The following is a 12,207-nucleotide window of genomic DNA, read 5'->3' on the forward strand; positions in this document are numbered from 1 at the left end:
TTTACGACTCTTTAATTTTGCTCATTGGCTTTACCTCGAGATGATTGCTGAGACAGTATTAACAGCTATAATAATTAGCCTGCTATAAATCTATAGATGTATAAATAGCAGGAACATCAAAGTCTGAAATGTGAATCCAATGACTGGTAGTAAAGAAAATAATCTTATGTTAAAGTCTTGTTTTCAAAATGATTGAATGAATAAAGCAAGACTAGTGATCACTGAAGTTTTAGCTGATTATAGTCAATTTTTGAGATGGATGGAAATAAAGCAGTGGTAATTTTATAATTAAGTAAAGAAGTAGAACAAATCAACGTGCCTTTGCAAGTGTGTATGTTAAAGAACTAGCTGCTAAAATTTCTTTAATACCTAAAAACATTTTTAATAAAATAAAAAAAAAACATAAAATATTGCTATAGATCAATTTTCAAAGAGAATTTATACTGCAAAGTACCTGCCATGGATCATCTGGTTTTTGGCCTCCAGAAAAGAGCTTATTTTCTTCTAACATTTCTAATACATAAAAACTAAGTCATATTGTTCTCCTACAATGCAATTCTGTACTGTTTCCAATGGAGAAAAAAAGATTTACTGAATGCTGGAAAAGCTGGCACAGAAACTATGTAGAGTGATTATGAAATTATTAAAAAAAAATTGTCAGGAGATTACCACTCTTCTACTATATTACAAAGCCATTTCTATTAATTTGAAAATGGAATATATTTTGCCTTACCAGCCTATCCAAACTTGTGCCAGCAGCAGTTGTAGGTCGCTCCTCTGGGTTATATGGTCTAAACCGGGTATTGAAGTTTTCAGGGACAGAACGGGAAGATCTCAGGGCAGGTGCTGGTTTAGGTTGGCCACATCCTTGGAAAACCTGAAAAAGATGTTGTAGGTTATATTAAAATCATAAAAAAAAAGGAAGCTGGTATTTTATAGCCTCTTTACTCTCTCTTTCATATATTTGAAACCAGCTTTGACTGACATTTTGATAATAGTGAATTGAGCACTTGCCCTGCATTAAAACTCAGGTTAATAATTAAGCATTATTAATTGCTCAGTGAAGGTATAAAAACATATAGGGACCTTAAAACCCCCTTAATTTAGGAAGGTGATTATTGTAAGAAGTTAACATCTGAAAGCATTTTAATTGCTGTCTTTCCAGGAAGAGAAATGAGCAAAAGGAAGTCCTTTGTGGCAGGACTTAGTTAATAATAGTTTTAGGTTTTTTTTTAAAATGTGGTATTTACCCAGAATCACAGCTCATTCATAATCCCTACCCACAGCTCTTCCTACCTTGTAATTTTGTTTGTAGTCTGAGAGAAAAGGTCAATGATGAAATAGTCTTATAACAGGATAACTTTCTTATTCCCTACTAATCTCTCCCTAGAAGAGGGGTGAGGCATATTGAGTGGGCAACAGTGAGAATTATTTTCTGCTAGTGTGTTTGTTTTCTGGGTATAAAAAATCATGTTCAGGGTTATGAAATTTTTCATGTACTTCCATTTGGAAAAAAGTTTCAGTAGCATATATCTGGTGGATACTAAAGGACACAGAGGACACTTTTGACTATTGGATATCAAGTATATATATATCCCAGAGGAACCCTCCCAGAAGTTGCTTGGCTGAAAGGAGGTAGAATATTCAGAGTTAAATTTTTCAAGTGCTCTCCCAAGGATCCTAGCTTTTGCCTTCATACCAACTTTTTCAGTTCTGCAACCATCCTTCTTTTTTGTGACCATTGTATTTTGGCTGTTTCAACATTTTGTCTCCATTCAGAAGAAAAAAAAAAAATCACCATTTCTTGTAAGATATATTTTACAAAACCCTAAGGCCAGACACAAACTATCTGTCTTAATGTGCTTTGTGGAGGTGAAAACTCCTATGCAGGTGCTGTGTTTTATCTGTAGGACCAGATTACTCCTTTTTGTGTGGCAAATAAGATAGCAAGCTCACAAGCTATGCTGTGAGCCAGTGATCAAAACCAGTCATGTTTCATTTTTAGAGTTTGGATTTTCTGCTTTGAGTGGTTCTGTCCTGAAGTAGCCATGGATGGCATGACTTTTGTTGCTTTCAGGATACTTTAAAATTGGCTCTTAGTTAGGTTTTCTGATGTTAATTTAGAGGCCCCAAATGATTCAAAATTTGCTGAAAGAAACTGATTCTTACTAAATTTATGTCCAATCATCAGGTCTGTTTTGGCTCAAAGTCCAGCAAGTCAGCTGTTGTACAGCCATTGGGATTTTTAATTTATGAGTGGAATACTGCTTGGTCTGGTTTGAGAATATCTGTAAGATTTTTTTAAGAGTTTCTAGCCTCTCTAGTCATGAGGACTATTGGACAATAAATTCATTTAATCAACCAGGAAAGATGATTTTAGCTTTTAAAGTTCTAAATTTTTCATCAGGAAAGAATCTTTGAAGAAAATTCAACTAAGATTAATGTTCAGGATTTATAGATGATTGTGTATGATACTGTACATTTTAAAGGGGCAATTATATATGTTGGGGGCATCAGTTATACTTACAAAAGTTTATTCATATTTCTTCTGACTGAAGATAAGTTATATGCAGAAAACATAACTGTTTATTTAGAAATCTATGAAATCCCATTTAGTCAATTAAGCAATCAGATATTTGCTTACAAAGACAAGTGACAATTATCCAAAACATGCAACTTGACTCTCAGAGGAAAGGAAAGTGAGGGCACTATCTTCTCCTTAAATTTCACAGTGTGTGACTGTTAGGCTACTTGTATGACCATGTGGAGTAACTGCACGTGTACATAATTTATATTTCATTTTTTCTTATGACATACTGAAAAAAACCACAACTTTGTGGCATTTAGCTTCATAGAAATAGTTGTAGCAAGTAGTTTTATGTGAACAAATTTACATAAAGCCAGACAATAATAGAGATGGAAATTAGATAGCAATTTTTACATCACAGAAGAAGAAATAATTTACTTTTTAAATGGCTTCGCAGAAATGCACAAAGGATACAACATTCAGTTACTAACCTTTGGGTGCAAAAGAGACATCTTCTCATTTGCATCCAAGTATTAAGTGCCAGAACAGAGAATATAAAGCTGATACCTGAAATTAACAAATACTCCCTAAGAAGAACCACGTGACATGCTTTCTTCACAATGCTACTCAGAGATATTGAGTAATTTCTGGAAAAATATTCAGGTGTTTCATTACAGATGCTGGGAATTGGCAGCATAAATCCACTCTCTTTAAAAAATTGCATTTTATATATAATTGGTGCAGTCCACTGCATCCAAATTTAGAGAAGGGATTCCATTTGAAATTAAGAAACCTAAATTTAGGGGTATATATGTAGGTGTCTATATTTAAGCTAAACATCTAAGCTTCCATTTTAGACAGTGGAGATCAAAAGCTCCCTTCAGTTGCTCTCGCATCAGTATCTATAATAGTTTGTGGCGTCCTGGGATGTCTGAGACGCCTGTTAAGACTGTCTTAACCCAAGACGATTCCGCACTGAACTGCAGCTAAAGCTCAGATGGGATTCCCTGGAGTGTCACAAAGAGCACTAGACCTCTGTGGTCAGGGATATGAACGAAGCCATGAGATCAAGTCAACAGAGCCAGTGAAGAATTACATCTATCGAGCTGACTAAATGGAGGCATCTACTTCAGGACTAGGATGTAGGTAGTGTAAAAAAAAGAGTGCTTTTCCCAGGAGAATTCGAAGTTTTGAATCCCAGCAGTTTGTTCTCTATGAAGCCTTGAGTCATTCTGTTATTTAGACATGTGCTAGTGCTCAGTGTTTTCTTATTGAGTGTATGACTCTGCTCCATTGACTCTTTCATATTCAGATAGAATGGCATTGATTTTTTCCTGAAATGGCATTATATTTTTCCTGCACAGAGCTCTGGAAAGAACACAGATAAATGAAGAGGTTTTGTTAACATGAAACTCGGGGGCTATTTTGAGAAGAACCTTGAATGTAGTTTTATTAAGATTTCCTCCTTATAAATAATGCACAGGTAGTCTGCTATGTCATGGCGCTCATTCATCCTTTTAGCTGAAGTAATTGCCAAAAAGGAACATATATATATATAGGTTAAAATGGCACATACATCAGCTTGGATAAAAGTAGATTTAAGACTTACTAAGGTGAGACTCAGTTATGGGATAGCCTTTATGAAAGTGGAAAAAATTTGGCGTGGCAGCCAAATGACACTTACAGAAGCCAAACATATCTGTATAGTACCAGACTGTTTAAAATGCAGAAAATAGGCCAGTGTGTCGTGGTTTGAGTAGCAACGAAGACACAATTATGCTGATGCCACCAGATTAGGAATTTTCTCAATTTTGAAGAAAAATGGATGTTATAACCTCTTTTCTGCTGTTTTTTGAGTTTTCCTCCACTTCTTGTGAATGAGCAATCTCTGCAGATGTCAACTAGTAAACATTTATATCGCTAAAACGGAACAGATGTAGGATTTACTCTTTGACTTGAAGCAGGAATCAAAGCTAATGGTACCGACAGCCTTATGGGAAGATTGTGAAGGCCCCAAGACATGTTTGTTTTGGCCAAGATTGAAATAAGCATTTCTGTGTTACGACTCTCTGAATATGACTCCCTGAATTACCTCAGGGAGAATGAGAATAAGAATAAGGTAAATGTATGCTATGACTAAGTCTTGGATGTAAACTGAGCCATGGAAAACAATATACAGAATATGAAACTTTTACCTGAGAAATAATCAAGCTGTTGCTTAGCACTGAGTTTGGCACTATAATGTGCAAATACCGAAGAGGTGTCACTGGCAAATAACAAAGATGTTTCAGTAATGAAGATAACATGTCTCAGACATTATCCGGAGAAACCCAAAGTAAATCTATTGCAACCTGACTTCTACCAGAGGCAATCTTCAGGGAATACCACTGAAGTCTGGGTAGACCCAGATTGCAAAGCCTACTCTTAAAACGTGCTGAATGTGCTGATGTCTTGGGAGGCATCTCGGGCAGTCCAGACTGATTGATTTTGCACTCTGTGAGGTTTGGTTTGCAGAAGGTACTCCGTCAGAATGGCTGCAGGTGTTACATGATGAAGCTATGGAAACTGGTTTTGATGATCTTCAGTCCTGGCCTTTTTTTGGAGAAGGGAAACTTGGGTCTGACTCAGAGCGTGTGGCTTCCTCTAGCAGGAAGGCTTTGGGGTCTGACTTTCTAGACCATTGCTCCTTTTTGAAAAGCATCTCCAGAGATTGCAGCTGTCAGGGATGGGACTTGCCCTGAGGCAAAGCAAGGACCTCATGTGGCTGTCGTTCAGGAACATGACAGCCACCCAAGGTAAGCAGCCTATGAAGCCTAGAGATTTGTGGTCAGACTTTCTAGACAGCCAGTGCTGAATATAGACTGCAGAGAAATATCAAGGAACAGAGAAAGATTCCAGCCTCAGGATGAATTGGAGGATCTTAACGTAATACTTAACCGCTACCTGGTTAATGTGAACTGTGCTAAAAGAATCAACCACAATCAGCACACAAACAAGAAAAGTTAATGGCCTAGGAACAGAGGTGCTCCGTTTTATGCAGTGACAGGTACTGTGATGTGGCTGAGTCTGTATGTCCTTGGTCAGCAGAACAAAGGTAGAAGGGGTACGTGTGGCATCTCTATAATTCTCTGTCTCGATATTGATGTGCACCCATCAAGAGTGGAAGACAGAGGGTTTGCGTCTTCTGAGGAAATGAAAGACAAGGCGTGAACTCAAGCAATAAGCCCTGACTGTCTGCACTGATTAACTGTTAACTCATTGGCTTTTTCTTGGACTGCTCCAACTTGCTCTTGGCAGAATGAAACAGCTCCAGAGAAGGCAGCGCTCAGCAGCATAGAAATGAATTAGGCTGTGGCACTTTGGCCTCAAGATCAGGCCCTGGTCCTTGTCCCCCTTTTATTTATTAGTATAACTGTAACCATGAACACTATTTCTTAAAAGAATAGTGCTGAGTAGGGGGGCATATTTATAGGAAAAAGATATTGGACAAAACCTTCAGTACTACATCAAGTGAAGAATGGAGGGACAAACCATAAAAATGGAGACTTAGGAAGTTCACGATGTATTTTTCTGCTGATGTCTAAAATTGAAGACTTCATCATTCACATAAGAGCATGCATTCTTGCTTATTTTTATACACTTCTTATGTTGGAAAGTGTACATTGTTGCTCACTTAATTTAGTCTTCATATGCACAGTAATGTACAGTCAATGTGTTATATTAAACATACTTTTATTTTTCTCAAATAGATTTCAATATATAATTGCAGCAGGTATAATACAAAACATGTGTGATACAAAGACAAATTGATAGCACAATTTAATGTGAATGACTTTTGGAATAGGGCAATTTTATGTAAATATTTGAAACAGGAGAGGGGCAGGTTTTGGATGAAATGAACTCTGGGTCTTCTGCCTGCAAAGAGGTTGAGATTAGTGAGGGGTCCTTGAGGAAGAAACTGTTTGGTTTTATTTGTTGCATTCCTTTTAAAAGAGAAACAAAATGGCCCCAAATTCTACTGAATACAGCATAGAGCCTCCTCCTAGACATCAACCAGATTTTTAGGTAGAAAAAGCTGTGTGTCAGCGGTGAAGAATAATCTATGTGTATGTGGGTGTTGCAGGCATAACATTATTAGTGCATCATCATTTTCCCATTGGAAAAATGTGCTGACTGACTTGTGGAAAAATAGCTGTGATTCCTAGTCACCACATTTTCAGTGGGTACAGTCAAATGCAAGATACAAAATTGTTTGAAGAAAGAGAAAATAGCATGATTTTGTCACCCCGCCTGAAGCTTTCTGAGCGGTGTCTCAGAATAATTGACAAGCGTGGCTTTTCTCCTACATTAGGTCTGCAATTACATTCCATGCAGCCCATTACATCCGCCAATGTATCTGTCATTTTCACTGAAGCTCTAAGTGGTCAGTATGTATAAGGGGGAAAAATTAGACGACAGATGACTGATTCGAAGTCCACTCATATATCATCTCTACAGATCTGACATGACATAGGAGAACGTAGCACTAAACCCAAAGTCTTTGCCTTGTGCTTTTCTTTAAGAATAAAACATTTCCATGTGTTAAGACCTGAAAACAGATGGATATAACCTAGGAAAACAAGCAAATCACATTTCAGGAGAATAATGGTCTACACAGAAATATACAAAGGCTCCTCAAGGGTAGACAGCTCTGTTATCTATGAAAATATAATAAAATAAATTTCACTGATATAATTTGGTTTCTGTTTCTCAAGATTTAAAAAAATATTGGCTAAGGTTTCCCTTAGAAAAAAATCTTTACATTGCAAATAGAATTGCTGTGATTTATTAATCTTTACAGCAAATAAAATATTTCTGAGGGACAGGAGAAACAGCCTGCTCTGCTACAAATAAGTAGTGAGATGAGCTTGTGCCAAGACATCACTGGACTCTGGCAGGGGATGCAGCTTCCTGACTAATGGAAAAACTGTGAGAAGCAAGCAAGTAAAAAGGAAAATGAAATACACCTGAGCTTTGGGTGAGTTTTCAGTGAAAATATTTTTTGTTTCTTTTTCTGAGGTAAGGGCTGAGTTTGCTGAAGCTAGCCTTTAATTCCCAAAATATTTGAGAGAATTTGGCTGTTAAACGCCTTGATCACTGCTGCCAGAACAAAGTCTCATTAGGCAGGATGTAGACTGCTTTCAAAATCCTTCACATAGGTTGAAAGTAAAAAACATCTCGAAGGAAATCCTTAGCAACCTGCAGCACTGGGGCCATAAAGAGCATCTGATTTTGGGTTGGCAGGAAGAATATTAACCTCAGCCTGCTGCCTTTTGTCCCCACATTTTTCCCAGCTATGGCAGCTTCCTTCCAAGCAATGGAAATTTACTGGCTGGGGTGGCAGTCTAGCCAGCACCTAACTGACTACTGGGAGATCAATGGGAGGTAGAAACTCCTAACGCAGAGAACCTGGCAAACTGTTGACTTTAGATTTTGAGCCACAGTGCACTGATGAATATTAAGGAAAAGCCATTAATTGTTGACTGTTGGCTCAACAGTACCTGCTACTGAATTCAAAGGATCTTATTAACATGAGGGTCAGAGGTGGTGGTGATCTGTGTGTACACACACTAAAAATGGAAAGGAGGAAGCTGGTATCATTAACTCTGTTTATCTTCATGGCAGAATCCAGACAAAATTCTATCAAACTGAGGTCTGGTAATCAGAGACTGTCCAATGTAATGGTATTTCCCTTGAGCGGCTATTAAAGGAGGTTAAACAGAACATTTTGTGTATTCACCACAAACACATTATACTTCAGTCTGACCTAGACAGATCAAAATGTGTTTGGAAGTTAATAAGGAGAATCACAGATGAGACATGAGCAGAAGTTACCAAGCGTACTCCGCAGGATATGGCTTACAAAGTTACCGCCAATTTTCAGTGCTCTCTGTTTTCCTTAAATCTCTTACAGCTATTAATTTGGCGTTTACTAAATGGTGCTTTTCGCCCTGCCACTCCCTTTTGAAAACTTCAAGCTTGTTTAACTAGACGAAGGATTCAAAGGGAGTCTGGTGGACTGTCGAATGAGCAAAAGCAATTTCTAGTGGTCTGGACAATCTTTCTTAGAGTCTGGACAGAAAAATGGTGGAGGTGTTTTTCCCCCTGGTTGTGACATTCAGCAACAGAGAAAGCGCAACTCACACAGTACCTTTGCCGACACCTGCATGCTGTTTTCTTGCATGTTCATGATGGCTTCAGAAATCTTGACATCAATAGGATCCATGACTGATTCAATGTTGAACGGTCCCTCTAATCTCTCCGCTACCAGAAGCATAGCATCTGTTAAAACACAAAGCAGCCATTCCCTTAAAGAAGGGATACCTTGGGGTGCCTCGGGCGGACCAGCGTCCCCAGCCGGAGCCGTGGGTACCGAGCGCTCCCCAGCAGAAGCCTGTGGGGATGTGCGGCAGCGGGACCGTGCAGCCTGCGGGGCAGCTTCCCAGCTGCCAAATATATCTTCCCCTACCGCTGCCACCACAGAAAAAGGAATAAAACTGTAAAAGTTAGATTAATAATAGTTGCCATAGCATTATTGAGCTTGGGGTAAAATTATTTTACACAGCATCACACCACTCAAAGCAGCCAGTGCTCTGGAGCGTACTTATGTAGTCTCCTTCCCGAGAAAAAGCAGGATGATAGAAATGAATCCCTGGGGTATGTTCTTAAGAGTTTGTGTGAGATGATGAAAACTTTGATATGATGTATCAGGGTGTTATAATTAAAGCAGCTGTTCTTTCTGACCTTAATGATCTCATTTTCTTGCAATATGAACAGCAGATGAATATTGGATTTCTGCCATACCGTATAGGTATAAACCATGTTTGCCTTGCTACATCTTCAAAACATGGTTGCAAGTTGTATGCAGAAACATATATTCTTTGTATGTGTTTTGGATTTTAAAAACAATTGTTTGCTTAATTTACATTAGAGGCCCTCTCCAAAATAATTTTATCTTTTTGTGTTCATTAACAAGTAAAAAACAAGCAACTGAACAGAAATTAGTAACACTAAAAAAGGTTTGCCATACATCACATATATTTGTCTATGCCCAGACACAGATTCATCACAATTTCTGTGGCAATAGCCATGCGACAAACTGCATTTATACTATACCTTTGAACATCATATTTGATCCTTGTCTCATATGTTAACATTTAAAATTTTGAGCACCTAATTTGCTTTAAACAGATGCCACTTGCGATTTTAACATGATAAACGAAAATCTTCACATGCTCTCTTCTTTATCCCTCAGACTTAGGCTCCAAAATGTACTCATCAGACTTCCTCCCAAAACGGACCCCCCACATGCTTTGCTGTTGTAAGCCCCCGTCCCACGGCAGCTATGTGGAGAGGGCACGGAACACCCCAGAGCCCTGACGAGAGTGTTTGTTAGCTCCGTGCTTGGCTTTGGAGTCCCAGTGCTTCTTGCCAGCCTGCACGGCCGTCTTCTCCCTCCCCACAGAAGCACATGTGCGTGGATGTGTGGGAAGAAGAGGCTGGCGTCTCACCCTAGTTGAGACATAGACTCCCATGCACAGCCTGACCTGAGGACTACAATGTGTTGTTTATATCAGTCAATGTATGCCTAAAAATCCCACTGAAACTGAAATGACTTGGCATGTGGTACCTCAGCACTCTTGCAAATTCAGGTCTAATATTTCACAGAACTTTTAGGCTGGAAAGAGTGTAATGCCAGTTATTTGGAGTGGGGCATATAGCACTTGTTGCTAACTGTGAGAAATGGTGAGATAGTAGGAATTTGGTTTCAGAGTTGTTATTTTGGCTGTACATTATTTAAAAATTCTTTAGTTTAAACCCTTTCCAGTGGGAAACTTGGTGAAAACAGCACCTAGCTCTGATGGAGGAAACAAACCAGTTTTCATGCACACAGATATACACACATATAGACATGCACACACACACACATAAAGATTCCTGCAGTAAGTTAGCAATTTGTCCACATGCAAAGAGGATTTGTAAGTGTGGAATAGTATAAAGGATTTTCTTCTTCACACGTTTGGAATGACTTGTATAAAACATTAATGCCTTAGCACTTCACAAGCAATGTGATCAGCCTAAATCCTAGTTGCCACAACCAGTACTAGGCATTGTTAGGGCACAGGTATGGTGGCTGGATTTTGGTGGTTTTGTTCAGGATTAGTGTTAAGATTAGGGTTAATGCATGAAACAGTCACAAAGTTTTTTTGTAGGAGTAGCCCACAGCTTAAGTGCCTCTTTGTACAAGAACACTTCAGTTTGGGAACTAGCAGGTTGGAGAAGTCTAGTGCTAAGCTCAAGTACACGTTTCGGATAAGGAACTGTGTTGAAGTAGAGTTCAGTAAATAGGTAATTGCTTCATGAGAATGGGTGATGGCTTGAGTCTAGTTGCTGTTTCTTCTGATGGCATGGGGCACTAGTTCTGAGTTAAGTCTTGAAGTGGAATCTTAGCTACGTGGCAGAAAAGTGCATCATCCTTAACTGAACAAGAATCACAACTTTAATTGTAAGAACAGCCTTTCCTCAAGCAAAGTGCTTTCAACTTCAAAATTAATAGTTCTCGGAGATGCAAACTAAAGATCTCTTCCCGGCTTAGACAGTTTGTATCTTTAGAAAGAAACATTCTTTAGTTCATCAGCTTCTATTTTCTGAACCTTAACCCTATCCATAGACTTACTTTTTCCTTAGTCATTGTACTGGAAGTGGGCAGAGGCTGAGAAATGTAATACCTGGCTGCCAAAGGTCTCTGTGAGCTTTTCGCTGCGTTGAGCTTCCTTGTTTGATATAGTATGGTATAGGTCTGATGGTGGGTTCAAGAGCTTGCGTTCAAGTTAAGGTTAGTGTCACGTTTATGTTTCAATCACATGGGCTATAGCTTTATGCTAAAGAAAAGGGAAGGGAAGGGAAGGGAAGGGAAGGGAAGGGAAGGGAAGGGAAGGGAAGGGAAGGGAAGTGAAGGGAAGGGAAGGGAAGGGAAGGGAAAGGAAGGAAGCAAAATCAAGCAGTAGATCCCAGGTTGTCCATATTCTTTAATTGCTGTCTCCCTCTTTGGCTTGGAATGACCCTGGACCACTCCAGGCAGCTGTTCACAACACAAACCTGTGGAGAAGCCAGCCTGAAGCAGTGAGGCTGTGGCCAACAGTATCACTTGCCATTTGAGCCCTGCAATCTTTTATTTAGTTAGCACTGTAGAAATATGGCTAAGGGACCAATGGGTTAAGGGAAAAGTTTAATTTGAAATACCCATACCTTTATTGAGGACAGGTACATCTTTATATCAGCAGTCTGTATTTTTGGTTTGGAGCTAGAATGTGGGACAGGACTAGTGTTCAACTAGAGGCCTATACAGGGACATATTTGAAGAGGCAGAGTCTGAGAAATGGCCTAAATGCTGGGATGAGAGATGCTTGAAGGGCTCAGGTAAAACAGGTTCCTCCTGCAACATTATTTCTGAGGCTGACACAAGTTGTGCTTCCAGGTAAGGCCCATTCTAGGGCTCAGCTCAGACTAGAAATTGTGCGCAATTGTACAGTTCAGATGAGCTCTTGCACCAACGGAAAACTAATGTTGTTTGAGGACTCATTCTATCTTCAGTTTCAGCAGGTGTGTGGGGCTGTGGCTGATTTAGCAGTGACTGGACT

General features: G+C 39.1%; 1 protein-coding gene across 1 annotated transcript in view; it reads right to left on the minus strand.

Annotated features, from left to right (window-relative positions):
• GPC6 (glypican 6) overlaps positions 1 to 12,207 on the minus strand; it is a 532,821-nt gene that overhangs the window by 61,106 nt on the left and 459,508 nt on the right. Inside the window, exons 4-5 of the mRNA XM_069802468.1 lie at positions 8,718 to 8,848; positions 734 to 877 (exon numbers count right to left, since the gene is read on the minus strand). Of these exons, the coding sequence (XP_069658569.1) occupies positions 734 to 877; positions 8,718 to 8,848 (275 nt within the window). The remainder of the gene's footprint in view (positions 1 to 733; positions 878 to 8,717; positions 8,849 to 12,207) is intronic.

The sequence above is a fragment of the Haliaeetus albicilla genome, chromosome 15, assembly GCF_947461875.1.
Source record: "Haliaeetus albicilla chromosome 15, bHalAlb1.1, whole genome shotgun sequence".
In the NCBI taxonomy this organism is placed as follows: Eukaryota; Metazoa; Chordata; class Aves; order Accipitriformes; family Accipitridae; genus Haliaeetus; species Haliaeetus albicilla.